At 48.6% G+C, this 15,549-nt stretch overlaps 1 protein-coding gene across 4 annotated transcripts in view; it reads right to left on the bottom strand.

Annotated features, from left to right (window-relative positions):
- Nucleotides 1–15,549, bottom strand: part of FLI1 (Fli-1 proto-oncogene, ETS transcription factor) — a 130,688-nt gene that overhangs the window by 31,527 nt on the left and 83,612 nt on the right. For all 4 annotated transcript variants that reach the window (XM_039240253.1, XM_039240256.1, XM_039240254.1 and 1 more), the window contains 2 exons: nucleotides 13,159–13,313; nucleotides 8,746–8,949 (listed from right to left, as the gene is read on the bottom strand). In XM_039240253.1, the coding sequence (XP_039096184.1) occupies nucleotides 8,746–8,949; nucleotides 13,159–13,313 (359 nt within the window). The remainder of the gene's footprint in view (nucleotides 1–8,745; nucleotides 8,950–13,158; nucleotides 13,314–15,549) is intronic.

The raw sequence follows: 15,549 nt of genomic DNA, 5'->3' as shown, positions 1-15,549 counted from the left end.
CGGCCATAGGGAAGTCTAGACTTTGATTTCTTCAGCAGAAAAATGAAGGGGTTAAACTAAAGCAGGAGTTGGCAAGCTTCTTCTATAAAGACCAGATAGTAAATATTTTAGGCTTTGTGGGCTAACTGCAGTCTCTGCTGTACATTCTTCTTTGTTTTTGTTTTGCTTTGTCCATGGGCCAGAGTTGGCCAGATCTGGCATGCAGTTTGTAGTTTTGCCACACCCTGGAGAAGCAGCTATACAATTCCTGCTTGCTATGGTATCCTGTGGGTTTATGGGACAGGTCCTTTTACTGGCGGGTGAGGTGCTTGGGTATCATTCACTGAGGGTGGAGGCCAGTGTTGGGAAGGGGTGAGGATGGCCGGAGTTCTGTTAGTAACTCTTGCCTTCCTTTGCAAAGGTCTAAGAGAACTCAGCTGACCGTGGGGGCACACAATCCATTCCATTTTCAGAGCGCTGCTATCTAATCTCCTAAAATGAAACCTTAATGCATAACTACTCATACCAGGCACTGCTCTAGGGATTTCACAGGGATGATAGTGCTTTTCTGTTGCATGTAAAAGCTCTCCCTTTCCCCTAAAACTGAGCTCTTTCCTTAGTTTCAAACGGAGGCAAGAGTTTTATTTTGTAGAACGTAGGCATTTTTGCAATTTTCCTTGGAGTCTCCTGGGGAAACTTGGAAGTGCCCTCAAGACCAGGGCTGGGGTGTGCTTTCACAAAGGACAGGGTAAGTCTGCCATAGGCATTGGAGGCTAGGGAAGTCTTTGCAAATTTTCCCTTCTCTCTGCAGACGGGTGGCTGACTTGGGTGCCAGGGCTTAGGACAGGGAATGGGCTGTCAGACGCTCCTATTTTTAGTCTTCAGTCATGGCGGGGATGCAGGAGCACAGCCGCTGCCTCACCCAGCTGTGGGCGTTTGGTTGTGTGCCTCGGAGAAAATGTGTGCCCTTCCAGGCCAGACGATGAGGGAGAGGATTTTATGGGAATCACCCAACTTCCCAGCACCTATGCCTTGTGGCTTGGGCGACAGTTCCTTCTAGCTCTGAAACCAGTCCAAACGAAAAAGAGGGGCGGGGTGGAGGCGGCTCAGAGACCACAATGTGCCAAAGCGTGAATGTGTGCAGACCAGTGTAGAAAGGAGACAGTCACGTGCATGTAATATCCAAGAACCAGATGCATTGGGTTAGTCCATTCTCAAAAATATCAAGGATCAGGTGAGGCTGGACAACCTCATTTCAACATAGTTGTTACGCAAACAAGAGTTGAAAGTTAGACCTGCCTCTTACCCCTTAGCTCTGTAACCTCACTTAATTTACCTAATCTCTCTAAGCCACAGTCTCCTAATATGTATAAAATGGGCTAGGGTGCCCGGGTGACTCAGTTAGTTAAGCGTTTACTCTTGATTTCAGCTCACGTTATGATCTCACAGTTTGTGGGTTTGAACTCCGTGTTGGGGTCTGAGCTAATGGTGCAAAGTCTGCTTGGGATTCTTTCTCCCCTTCTCTCTGCCTCTCCTCTCTCTCTCTGCCTGTGCTCTTTCTCTCTCTCTCTTTCCATAACTAAATAAACTTAAAAAAAAAAAAACTTGAAAGGGTGCCTGAGTGGCTCAGTTAGTTAAGCGTCCAACTTTGGCTCAGGTCATGATCTCATGGTTCACGGGTTCAAGCCCTGCATATTGGGCTCTGTGCTGACAGCTCAGAGTCTGGAGCCTGCTTCGGATTCTGTGTCTCCCTCTCTCTGCCCCGCCCCCACTCTCACTCTGTCTCTCTCTCTCTCAAAAATAAACACTTTTAAAAAGCTTTAAAAACAATAAAGTGGGCTAATAATAACATCTACTTAGCACAGTTGTTGCAACGATTGAATAAAATAATACCTGTCAAGTGCTCAAAAGAGACCATGGTTCATAGTAAGTATTCAGTAAATGCTAGCTAGTTATCATGACTATTTTTACATCCCTTCTCCCACAGACACCACAATGACATACAATAACCCTTTTATAAAAGAGCTTGCTGAGCGTTTGTCTTGTCTTCTGGACCTGACGTTGCGAATGGGTTCTGCTGCAATAAGAAATAATCCTCCATGACCGGAAGGAGGTTAAGAAATAGAACCCAGCGTTCCAAGGGCATAGGAAAAAAACATCTCAGGAGTAAGACCAAGAATGTCTGCCTTTCTGTCCCCGACATTCTCTCCCTCAGGCTGAAACCTCACGGCTGGAGCAAATAAAGAAAAATGATGGTCTCAGAGGAGCAAACTGCCTGAGTCATTAGTGCAGATTTAGCTGAGAGCACGAAGCTTAGATAAACCACATTTATTAAATTTTCCCCTTGGTGAAAGTTCGTCTTTGGGCACATATGAATTCCACAGGAAACTCCGAGAAAGCCAAGAGAAAGGGTTGTTTGACCTCAGCAAAGCTTGCATGAAATACATATTTCATGGTAACCTAGGAAAAGGATTTTGCCCTGAAGACCGTTCTTGGTTCAAGTTTCATTCTCAGAAGGAGGGGCTGGTTGGGGGCATCTGGCCTCCCTCCCAAGGGACTGACATCCTTTCTCTTCTCTGATTTTTATTTGACAAGTTCTTCAGGCTACAGGGTGTGCGCAGCACACCCATTTCTTACGGGAATTTGTTCTGATACAAGAAGGTCCTTCCCGGAGCCTTGTCTCCCACTCTGTGGCTTTGGATTTTTTTTCTGCTGCTTTGAGGCTCCTTCTGTGTAGAGTTAAGGTGAGCTCCTAATCTTGCCTGACACTGTCCTGTTGGAATAAACAGGCTGTGACAGGAGGAGGAAAGCCGACTCTCCTAAGTGCAGTACACACCAGACACTTTATATCTGTTCTCTGCCTTTATCCCTAACAGGAGCCAGGCAAAGCCAGTATCACTTTCTTCTCCTTTTACAGATCAGCACTGGGAGAAGTCAAGTCACTTGCTCAGGGTCACACAGCCACAAAGCCCAGGAAGCCAGGATTCCCATTCTGGTGTATCTACAAAACCTGTTCTCAGTCCAGCAGACTTGTAGCCTTCAGGCTAAATCTAAGAAACACACAAAACTCACCTATGGTGTTGGGAATCAAGACAGTGGTTACCTCTGTGGGGGAGGAGCTGGGGACAGAGAGAGGGCACAAGGGGCTTCTGGTCTACTCCTTGACCCGGGGGTGATTACACAAGTAAGGGGAGGGGCACCCGAGTGGCTCAGCTGGTTGAGCTCCTGGCTCTTGGTTTTGGCTTAGGTCATGATCTCACGATTTGTGAGTTCCAACACCCGAATTAGGCTCTGCACTGACAGCGAGGGGCCTTCTTGGGATTCTCTCTCCCTCTCTCTGCCCCCACCCCACTGACACTGCCTCTGTCTCTCTCAAAATAAATAAATAAACTTAAAAAACAAAACGAGTGGATTCTCTTTGTGACAGTTCCTTGAGTTGTGCATGTATGATTTTTGCTGACTCTGCATACTTCAATTAAAACGTTCATTTATTCACTTAATGTATGTACGCAGGCATATATGTACATCTGCTAATCTGGGGCCCCAAAAAGCGTGAAGTGGCTGCCACTGAGAACAGACTGGCCTTCCCAAAGGGAAAGCATAAGGGAAAAATAATTTTCCTTTTTGAGTCCATCCGTCACTGGATATTGTATTAGGGATCTGAAAAAAGATGGAAATGAGCAGAGGGAAGCTTTGCAGGTGTGAGGTAGAGGCCCCACAATGGGGCTTTCTTTGGCTCTACGTTCCCCCAAGTAACCTGCTCTTCATCGGGGACACCTGGAGCCGGGGAGACAACCGTCGTCCATCCGCTGCCAAAGCCTTTGTCTCCTGCCTATTGAATGTGGCTTTCCCTTTCTCTGGGCGGCATCAATGGCTCTGGCTGGAGTGGACGGGTGGGGTGAGAGGAGGGAGAGGGAAATACGGTTCCATGTTCTCAACAACAGGCCGGGCTGACGACTGAGTCCGGGGCAATCTGGCCTTTTGTTCTGCCCGAATCCTGTTCTCTTTTACGGGTCAGATCCTGGCCTGGAAGGGATAATGCTTCACCCGCTTAATTGCCCGGACCCATCACTTTTGCCTGGCCGGCTGAGGCTGCCGGTGGGAAGGCCACAGAACACAAAATGTGTTTTCCGTTAAGTTTAAATTAAAAATGGGACTCAAGATAGATACCTTTCTGCAGTCCCCCCTGACGCACGGTATATTTCATTCTCTTGCGCCACCGCTACTTCAAAACACGGTTTCTTGGAACTTTTTAACAGATCAGACTCAGAAACACATACAGAACTCCGCTTTTTGTAAAATGACAAAGGACTCCTTCTCCGTCTTCGGCCTCTGGCCACCCCAAACCCAGAACCTCCTGGGCTCCCAGAAAGCCCAAACTCCCCCCAGTGGCCCTGAGTCTGAACTGCCAGTCGGAAGGCTCTCACTTCCTTTGAGGTCCGTCCCCACCGCGCCGTGTGATGGCCCAATCTCATTTCCCGCAGCCCTCTGCCTGTAAATACGACCTCTGCCAAATGGGGTGTGCCCAACAGAGATACTGGCGGGGGCCGCCTGGCGGGTCCAGGGTGTGGGGCTGCACCGGGAAGAAAGAAGGACAGGGTTAGTGTGGTGATAGGTTTGGCTTTAATCTGCCTCATTCCAGGAGGCCACAGGGAAGTTTCGGAAAGCATTTATCTCTTGGTGCAAATGAAAACAGAAAATGCTGTGGGGAAAGTGGCCTGGCCACCAACATCTAAGCCCCAGAGGAACGAGGCTAATTCTAAAGTAGAGAAGGGAGGTTAGCACGCCGTCTCTCTTCTCGGATCATCTCACGTCAGAGCATGAGGCTGCAGGCCTAGCTGCAGACGGAGACTTAAGAGGCCTGGGTCTCAGCTACCAGGCTGTACACCTTTGAACCAATTTCTGAAGCTCTCCAGCCCTCAGTTGCTTTGGCTTTAAAATGGGGATTACAAACGGTCGTCCACGTGGTGTCCACAAGGGGGCATCCTGTCCATGTACAGTGAACGACACCTGGGGAGATGCACACCTGAGCCCTGGTATCCCCAGGGGACTCCAGAATCATCCCAGAGCCCACCTTCACCGCCCCCCTCCCATTTCCAGTGGGGGTGATGTTACGGGGCGCCGGTGTAGGGGACGGCCACGCTGTCTGGGACAACTGAAAAGCCTAGGGATGGAGACCAAGCGCCTCCCAGCAGGCCAGATAAATCCTGGCATGCCAGGCCACCAGACAGGGCACAGAGGCACTCAGGACCCCACTATTTCTTCTCCACCCTGAAAAATACATTTTAAAATTTGGAAGGTAGACATTTAAAGGTAGAGCTCCCCTCCCAGGCAACCAGAATTTTCACCTCTTGTGAAAGTGTGAATTTGATGCTAGAGCCTCTTAGCCTACAAGATTTCCCTTTTTTTTCTGTTAAAGTCCAGAAAGATCACACACTTTGGAGGGATCCGACTAATTTGGAGTCTTCTGACTTCCAGCTAAATACAAGGGCCTCCGATTTTCGTCTGTTGACTTTCCTTAGCTCTACGGCGCTTCCTCCATCTGTGTCGAGGAGCTCATCGTCTTTCCTTTCACCTCTTGCCACAGTGGGGATCTTAGAGCCCCAGCCCCCTCCTCCACAAAAGGACATATGACAAAGTGCAAGGAATTAGCACCCCTTTCCCCTGCCTCCACTCAGCTGCCCCAACCTCTGTCCCCAAAGTACTGGTCTCCCGGCCAGCACAAAACATCCGCTGGAAGTAAGTCTGGAAAAACAATAAAGTGTTTGAAGGCACGTCGGTCTGCACCAGGGAGTTCCTTGTAATCTTGAGCGCAGACAGTCATCAGGCACATACGTCCTACAGGGTTCTTAGCTGGCCCGACACCACCCAACACAGAGCGTCCTGGGGGCTAGAATCCAAAGGGAGACGCCAGTTGAAAAGCAGCATGAATCAATATTTTTTTCCATGACGGTGCATCATTGTACATTTAGGTTCCTCAAAAGGCCCTTAGACCACTATAATACTAGGCTCTGGCAGGGTGTTTTTTTGTTTTTTTTTTTTTTGAGCCTTCATACAGTATTTTAATTTTTGCTTCTGTAGGCAGACATGGTTTTTATATCAATGCACCGAGCACTTCATATTTAGCTGTTGCACTCAATGGCGTTTCAAATATATACCTTGTTCCATCTCCTCTGTTCCATCTCCACCCTGGAAGTTTTCTCCACTAGTAAGCAACTTTCTGGAAACTTCATATTTTTATTGCTTTGGGGGCATAGCTACATAGGTAGCTATGGGGCCTATCTTTCTCAGTGTCTACAAATATTCTTGAAAAGAAAGAAAGAAAGAAACAATGCACACTTTTTCTTGCCCTCGTACCTGTGGCCCCCCAAATACCAACGCTTCTGCTCTCAGTGCTTCACAGCCCCCTTACTCCCTTGGCCCTTAGTATCTGTGCTCCTTGATCATGGTTACCAGGGGCGACCTTATCAAATCCCTGAGCCTTTGGGGCAGGTGTTCGTCTTGCTTCAGGGTCTGTGGCTTGGGTTTTTCTGTGGTAGGAAACCCTAATGAGGACTTGGGTTGTTTGCGGACTTGCCGGAAAGCAGGTCTTAATGGTTTTACGTGGCACGGATGGACGTTCCCCACACTAAGTCAAAATGAGCTTGAACATTATCGCAACAAAGGCATCTGCCATGGAATCCCGAATTATTGGTCCCTTAATGTGATCAGACGTACTGTCCATGCTGCTGCTGGCTCTCTCTTCTCCCACAAAGGAAGTATGGGGGCCAGTGATTCCTGGACCTCTACCATATGACGCCCGAAGAAGCAGAAAGGTAAGCTCCATCAGTGGCCTTGCTTTACCAGTCCGTGCTTCTCACACCCTACTTATGTAGCTCCCTTCCAACCTCTTCCCTGTCTGGCTACCATCACTGCAGAACTCTGTGCACAGAACTTTTTTTTTTTTTAATATATTTTTATTTATTTCTAGGAGAGAGAGAGAGAGAGAGAGACAGCGTGAGCAGAGGAGGGTCAGAGAGAGAGGGAGTCACAGACCGAAACAGGCTCCAGGCTCTGAGCCGGCAGTCAGCACAGAGCCCGACGCGGGGCTCGAACCCACGAACCGCGAGATTCATGACCTAAGCGGAAGTCGGACGCTTAACCGACTAAGCCACCCGGGCGCCCCTGTGCACAGAACTTTAAAAAAAAAAAATTCCATAAACATTTAAAGGCTGAGAAATACAGATCATTTGAAAATGCTAATTCTCCAAAGCTCAGAAAACCTGGGTAGAGAATCGCCCCCTTTTTTGAGCTTGTTGTTTCTTGGGCTGACCTCATGTTGTAGCAAGACTCAGACATGAGGTAACTGTTCTGGTGTTAACATATACTGCATCATCCACACTCGCTCACTGGTTACCAGACGCCTCGGAGAGGTGACCAGAGTGCCCAGAGGCACCAGTGGAAACTTCCAAAGGCATTTAAAAAAATCTTTAATTTTATAGCCAGTGTGTGTTGCTCCCACCCCATGTAGCGTGCGGTTGTAGAATGAGACAGAAGATTTACAGAGATGGTGCGCTGAAGACCCAATGGATGATGGAGAGGCAATGAAGACTAACTAACCAACCCAGAGCCCAGGAGACCAGGGAAAGCAGCCAGTAGGCACTGTCCACAGATCTCGGCTTGGAAAGGGCTTTAAAATCATCAAGCTCGTTCATTCCAAGGCTTAACTCCTACAAGATTCCAGGCAGCCTTGGCTACTGACGGCCAATACTGAATCCCAACGCTGCCAGCCTATCCCTGCTCAGGGCTGACTGTTAGCTCCCTTGTAGAAAGGGCTCACATCTGTTTTCCTGCAGCTTCACCTCCCTGATCTCTGGACCATCTTTTCTGGCCACAGACAAACACTTCAATACTTGGGGTCACTGATATACCTACCACCAGGCTTGGATATCTGGTGAAGTGTTAGGGCTAAGGTTATTAGCATGTCTGAAAGAATTGTTCCTATATCTGTGCGTGTTTAATAGCAAATGAAATTCACATGAAATTGATGGGATCTCGGTACCTGAGAACTTCGATATTGGATAAATCTTTTGAACAACTACATGGTTTCTTTCATAAAATCTCCTCTTCCAAAGCTCTCTTCCTTCTCTCTGTGCCAAAAAAAAAATGTGTTCAAGAGACCCTCATGCACCTGAAAGATCTGCTGCTCCCCTTGTTTGGCTAGGAAAGGTGTGTAGTGAGCAGCCAATAAACATGGGGTTCAGGTGTGCCAGAATGACACCAAAGAGAAGAGGAAGCTAATATGTGAATCTTCAAGACCTTAAACCCTAACCCCGTGAAACTAGAGTTTACTGGAGGAACTTGAAATCATTGCACAGGAAAATACCAGCCAGGGTGTCCATCTATTTATAATTCCAGGGCAAAGTAGTTTCTGGAAAGAGGTTCTCCTAGAAACTACCTCTGGCGGACCCCACTGGGTCACAGCTCCCTGCTTTTTCTCCAGTTCTTATTCTGCTTCCTTTGACACTATAGGACTGGGTCAGCCCCCTTTCAGGGTCTGTAGGAGCCAAGGAGACCTTGGCAACTTCCTAGGCCTTGACGTGTGCGGTTCCTGTAGCACCTGCCCAACATTAACCCGACTGTAGGGGAAGCACTTTCCTTTTCCTGGATTGGCTCCATGGGAAATCAGGCTTCATTTAGAGAGGACCTTGCAGAGTCTTCCAGCCCTGGGGACTCGGCGGCACCCTCCGAGGGGCTCCACGGCCCAGAAACAGACAGGACACTTACTTTCCCTGAGGTAACTGAGGTGTGACAACAGCACTTCCGTGTTGTAGAGGGAGGTGGCTCGGAGGAAGTCCTCCTTGTTCATTTTACACAGTTCCTTGCCATCCATGTTCTGGAAAAAGGACGTGTCAATCTCCATCAAGCCATACTCCTTTATCGCCCACTCCAGCCACTGCCGCACATGCTCCTGAGTCCACAGCGTGGGGTCTGCAGAGGAGAGGGCGCGTTAGCAAGGGCAGGGGCAGCCAGGACTCCCTCCCCTTCAGGAAGCCTGGGCACACCCCCTCTTTCCCCGTCCCTCCTTCCCCCACTGCCCTCCTCCTTTCCCCGCCTCAGTGGGAAAGCGGGTTCCCTCCCAGATGGTCCTCCTAGGACTCCCATCTGGCTCCTCCACATCTGGCACTGCCTGAACCACTTAGCACTCTGGGGAGGTTCTTAGATGTCTCCCGAGGCCGCGTGACAGAACATTCTCTTTAAAGTGTTTGGAGCGCCATTAAAACCTTTGCTTGAGAAACGGTGGCATCCAAATGAAAGTAAACACGGTTCCACAGACTCATGGACCAAAGTCTCTGGAAAGGGAAACCATCTGTATCTTAAGAACATTAATGATTTCAAGGAAGAACACCGATCTCTCCGATGGCTACAGAAAGGAACACATATGTGTACACTTTTACCGCAATTCCATCTGTACAGTTGGAAAACCCAGTGCTGTGAGCCTTTGACAGAAATCCAACCTGGGTTTTCTCCTCCTGGACACAGCTGGGTTGAAATTTCTACCAGATCATCCCCAAAATGTTTTTTATGATATTTAAGTCTCCAGAGAGGAGGAAAAAGTATTGGAGAGAGAAAACCTTTCAGCCCTTCAACCTTTGAGGGAACAAAAATAATGTGATGATTGAGGTCCTCTCCGCAGAGGAGCCTCACAGTTCCTTTTTGGCGAGGTGTGTGTATGATGGGGGTCGGTATGCTTCGAGTGCTGGTGATGAGTTCCAGCAAATTCCACAGCAGGTAGAGCACTTGTATCTTATCACAGGCTGAAAGCCATCTCTTTTCTTGGCAACCAATTATCAGCAAATCCAATAAACACCTGAAATTTGCCCATCATAAAAAAAATGCCCATCACAGAAGAAAACTGCATGGCTCTTGGCCAAATGAGATATCTGTCCATGTGAAACATTCAGATGGGAAACCACATAATTAAGCAACAAATTTTGTGCTGGTAGTTGAAGGAATCATGGCTGGAGGGGAATAGTGTGAACCTGGAGAATCACGGAAGCCTACCTGGATGAGGGGAGGAGGCTTGACGTTATAGGTTAGCTGTCAGCCCCCAGCTTCTACTGGGCCTGCTTTCTAAACATACTTACTAGGTAGGAATATCTGTGCACCTTCTCAACCCTTCACCTTCTCATTCAGAGTCTGTGAAGTTTCTGGGCAAAGATGGGAACCAGATTTGAAGGATTTGGAGTGGCCATGGGGAAGGAAGCAGGGTTCTGTGGCCTCTCTTGCACCAAACACAAATTCCCCAGCACTTTTCCTCAAAGCTTCTGCTGCTTGCCCTTGTTTGCCAGGAGTTCTCCGTTTCTCTTTGGTTTTATAGGTGAGTATCTAGGGGGCAGGGACTCAAGTGCCCAGTCTTGGCCCACAGGCAGGAGTGGTTGCTGTGCTGGCGCTGGAGGTGAAGGAAATGGCAGAAGAGGAGAGAAGAGAATTTGGCGTTCAGGTCTCAGGCTACTGCCAAACAGCCAGTACCTGGTAACTGGTCTGGATCTGGGGTGCCTACTGTGTGCCAGCTGCCTTATGCGGCCCATTGTTCACGTATCTAGAAAATCCAGCAAAATGGCTCTATCATCGTTTTACAGATTGAAAATAGAGTTTGGAAAGGTCAAGTCCTTAGCTCAAACTGAAGCCTTCCCAGGACTTCACTTAGTTGAGGGGGGTGGTTCCCCCGGCCCAAAGAATCTTCTCTTGCCTTCTCACCTGTGAGTTGCTCTGTCAAATAACAGAGCTCCTCCTAAAGCTTCATTGTACAAATCAATATGCTTCTCTCTCTCAAAAAATTGCTTAGTTTGTTTTCCTCTTTTACTCTCCAAAAACAATTAGGCATGGGCCATTGGTAAATGGAAACATTTTGTACCATTTGGAAATTCTAAAGGAAAACGGCACAGGTGGGCAATGGATTACACAGCATTTTTATTTCATCTGATCTCCTTTGCTTCATCCGAATTCCTCACTTTAAGTATTTGAGGCCTCAAATTCAATTTTATACCATAATTTATTTTATTATTTCCTCTCTTGCTTTAGGCTCTATCACAATATTATTTCTCTCCCTTTACAGCACAATGAATTATAAATCTTCAACTCTGGATCACGCTAAACTCTTCCAAATGTATTTCCTGGATGATTTAGCCCTCGTTTCTTCCCATCTGAACCTGAAACTGGTGATTAACCAGGGCTCTCGTTTATACTTGTCTTAAAATCCCCACCATAAATTCAATCAGTTGTTTCACAAATGTTTCATTGCCTTGATTTGTGGACTTGCCCAAATGAGACTTTCCCTCATGTCCAGGCGACTGGCCCGGAGGAAGCCAAAATGTCTGATGTTAATGTTTAAAGATCTCACCAGAGGTAAAGTAATGAAGTAAATCCACAGCTAGTGAATTCATTACAAGAAATACTTGTAAAACCCTTTGATACGAAATCATGCTATTATCATTATCACTGCTATTATTATTATTCCCTTGGTCCACTGAAGACTCACATTTTGACATTCCTTTTGAAAGTATTTCAACACCAACTCAGAGTGAAGGGGTCAACCAAGCAGTCTGGCTGTCTGCCCCCCTCCCCTCCCAAAAGCGATTACGAAAATGAGATGGTATTGATATTTGGTTCAGAGACAGTCTCTGATCCCCTAAGTCTTCAGTGCCCAAGACTGCCTTCCCATGCTGGCCACTATTTGGCAAAGCAGGCAGTCTGATGCCGGATGAACACAGGCCTGGTGAAGCTTGGCTTTGCTTAGAGGAGAACAGCGAGCTCCCCGCCCTGTCTGCATTATTACTCCTTCATCGTCTGCTTCTTTTGATGAGAAGGGAGAAGAAACACAGTTGGACCTTACAAATTCACCTGAGCTAAACATTCCTGGTGTCCTGAGGGAGGGAGGGGATCAAACATTAAATGATAGACGTAGTATAGTGTAGAGAAAGCAGTTTACATGTGCCTGGTATCTGGAAAGTGCTCAGAAAATAGGAACTATTCTCCTTCCTCCTTTGTGAGGTTGCATGCTGGTGGAAAAAGGAAACTCAAAATCATTTATGAATAGTTTTCAAGCCCTACAGGGCACAGAAAAATTCCTATTTTCCCAGTTCCTTCTGCCTCACTGGCTCCCACACCTCCTACCCTCTGCCACCTTGAATTTGGCCCAGCACACAGGGATGCGGCCATAGTTCTAAGAGATGGTGAGACACAGCTTCCCATGGAAAATAAATACGAAAGGGCGTAGGAAGGAGAGGCTCATTACAAAACCATGCCTTCGAGGCCAACAAGCAAATTCCTTTGTGTTACCTCAAAGAGATGTCTAATCTTTTGCCCTCAGACACAACTGCGCTTACACTTTTGCAAATGGAAGGGGTTATGCCTTTTTGGCCATGTTATTTTGGTAGGATTAGTTGTAACCCCTGCCCTGTAATTCACTCTGCTTAAGATCTGGACATTCTTGTTCCTTCTACCTGGCACCGACTCTACCCACTGCCGTTTTCAAACCTCCTTTTTGACCAGGCTGCTGAGTTAGCTGGCCTCGCGGAGGCAAAACGGCCGGCCAATGGACTGAAGGCTTAAACAATGATTTTATTTTCTGTAACCAAACAGCACCAATACCTAGGAAAAATAGGCTATTTTTACATAATGACGTGACTTTCTGCACACGTCAAGGCGCTCCATTTGTTAAATATAGTTATTTCTATTTTGAAACTAAAAGAGCTGGCTGTAATTTTGGAAAGGTGGAAGGTTGCAGATGCCAGGAAGTACATGCCTGATGGACATGACAGGCTTCTGCGGCCACTCTTCTCCTTAAAGGCAAGGGCGGGCCCATCCAGGAGCTCCTGGGACTGACTCCTTTAGGTTTCAGACGGCCTTGGCCCTGCGCTCTCTGCAGTCCTCATCCTGCGGTACCGCATGTGGAGGTCGAGTTTGCGACGCTGACTTGTTTGAGGGTGGGCTTCCAGCACCTGACACTTGGGACGCTATCTTGGAGGACAGCTGGAAGGAAGGTGAGGAAGGTAGCTTTCCTAAGTCAGCACTTCCACAGTGAATAGGGTATCAGGTAGAGGTTCAGACGCCCAACTGGGACAAACCTGCCCTCCGACTACTAGCCCAGAAAAATGAGGGTACAGATGCCAGCCGGCAGCCTGGTTCCCGAAGTACCTGCGGGGACGATGACCCTCCTCTCGTTGGTGGTCATGTTGGGAGGAGGGGGGCCGTTCTTCTCGTCCATGTAGCTGTTGTAGTTCATGGCGTTGGACTCGCTTCCACCAACCAGCTTGCTGCATTTGCTAACACTGCAGTCCACCGGAGACTCCCTGAGGCGAGAGGACACAAAGCCCAGAGGAAGCCATCACTGCGGCTGCCATCAGCACAGCACGGGCAGACAATCATGGCGCCACTTCCCAGCCCCGTTTGGTGCAATGCTGCTGCTGCTGCTGCTGCTACTGCCTTATTTCTATCCTCCATGCCGCCACCAGAGTTTTCAAATCCCAGCCCAATCCTGTAATTACGGCACTTAAAAACTTTTGGCAGCTCCTCACTGGCCTCAGACTAGAGTCTGGACTTCTTAGGGCCGTGTCGCAGCCCTCCCAATCTGACCGTAGCTGACATTTTTAGCCTCGTTGCCAGGCAACCTGCGCTCCAACAGCACTTGCCCTGGCCTTGGCCCCCAGGTAGACCTCCGCATCCACCCCCACCCCCACCCCAGCACTCTGTTTCTGCCTCGGTTCTAGCCCTTGGTCATGCTGGGTGATTGTTAGCTTGGCAGGTCCTCTTCCCCCGCTGGACTGGGAGTTTCCTGAGAGATTGACAGGACTTTTTCCTTTAAACCTCAGTGTCTCATGTAGTGCCTTTTATAGGAGATGAGTGATCGACGCTTTCTGAATGAAATATTTCCAGTGCGCATACATGATTTAAATGCATTTCTTGTACATTGTTTTGTTTTAACTTTCCAACACCCATCCAAGGGTTCATATGTCCTCCTTATGGTTAAGGACATGGAGAGGTGAAGTGATTGGCCCAGGGTCACCCAGCTAGTGTGACCTGAGCAGGACTCAGGTCTTTGGTGTTAAGCTTTCCCATCAAAACAGACCCACAGGCATGCCTGGCTGCCTCAGTTGGTAGAGCATGCAACTCTTAATCTCTGAGCCTTGAGTTTGAACCCCACACTGGGCATAGAGCTCACTTTATGTTTTATTTTTTAATGTTTATTTGTTTTCAGAGAGATAGAGTGTGAGGAGGGGAGGGGCATGAAGAGAGGGAGAGAGAGAATCCCAAGCAGGCTCCATTCTGTCAACACAGAGCCTGACGTGGGGCTTGATCCCATGACCCTGGGATCATGACCTGAGAGCCAAAATCAAGAGTTGGACACTCAACCAACTGAGCCACTCAAGCGCCCCTATTTTTTAAAATTCATTCATTTTGAGACAGAGAGAGAGAGAGAGAGAGAGAGAGCACAAGCAGGGGAGGGGGAGAGAGAGAATTCTAAGCAGGCTCTGCTCTGTCAGGACAGAGCCTGACATGGGGCTTGAACCCATGAACTATGAGATCATGACCTGAGCTTAAAGAGTTGGTTGCTTAACTGTCTAAGCCATGTAGGCACTCCACAGAGCTTGCTTTAATGCGCGCGCACGCGCACACACACACACACACACACACGACCTGGTTGCTGCATGAAGAAGGAATAGAATCCAACAACTTCAACCTGATAGAAAGGTCGCAGCCCTTGTGGTATTTTGCGGCCCTGGATGCCATGCTCACGGAAGAACCAGAAGTAAGTGCAAAAGGCAAGAATCATGCAACTCAGTCTTGACCTACGGAGGCCAGTTATCACCTGGTATGTTGCAATATGGTGGTTCAAGAGGCTGCTCCTTGGTGCCAGCTCAGCAGTCAGCAGCTGTCTGGAGACCTAAGCTGACACTCCACTTGTGGCCACCCAGAGCCTGGAGTAGGCTAGCAGAACACTCCACACACCCCGACCCGCGGTCGAGCATCATAGCCTCTCCCAGTGAGCCTAAGGGAAGTGCCACCCTGCCCTGTCCTAGCTTCTGTTCAGCCACTCAGGCAGCAGCAGGACCAAAAGAGACGAATGCGAGGCCCTGGAGAGGCTGCAGCCATGGTCACACAGCGCAGGAAGCATCAGACCTGGGAGACAGCCAGTTCTCGCAAGAGCTCCAAACCAGGCCTTCAGACCAAGGAGTTCAGATAAGGTTCAGATTACAGCCGCCCAACCTTGGGCCGCAGAATGACTCCAGGCTTCCCAGAGGCCTGGCCTTGGTCAGGGACCAACCATCATGAGGACTTAGGGAGCCAGGTCGCGCCAGATAGGGCCTCGCCCATCCCACGGCTGGTGGCTGCTCCCCCAGAGGCACGCGGAGAGCAGTCCCTAAGGCAGAGGAGGGGAGTAACAGCCCGGGGGCGGGGGGGCGCGGGGACTCAGGCAGGGCAGGGGGGGCCAGAGCACATTCAATAAAGACAATTAAATGAATTTGTTTCTTAATCTGAAAGGAAAAAAATATCGAAGATCACTTATCATAGCTGGGAGATAAATGC

Source organism: Hyaena hyaena, unplaced genomic scaffold, assembly GCF_003009895.1.
Source record: "Hyaena hyaena isolate Hyena2069 unplaced genomic scaffold, ASM300989v1 scaffold_171, whole genome shotgun sequence".
NCBI classification, from domain to species: Eukaryota; Metazoa; Chordata; class Mammalia; order Carnivora; family Hyaenidae; genus Hyaena; species Hyaena hyaena.
Note: the sequence above shows the minus strand (reverse complement) of the source record. Positions and strands in the feature narration are given on the sequence as shown.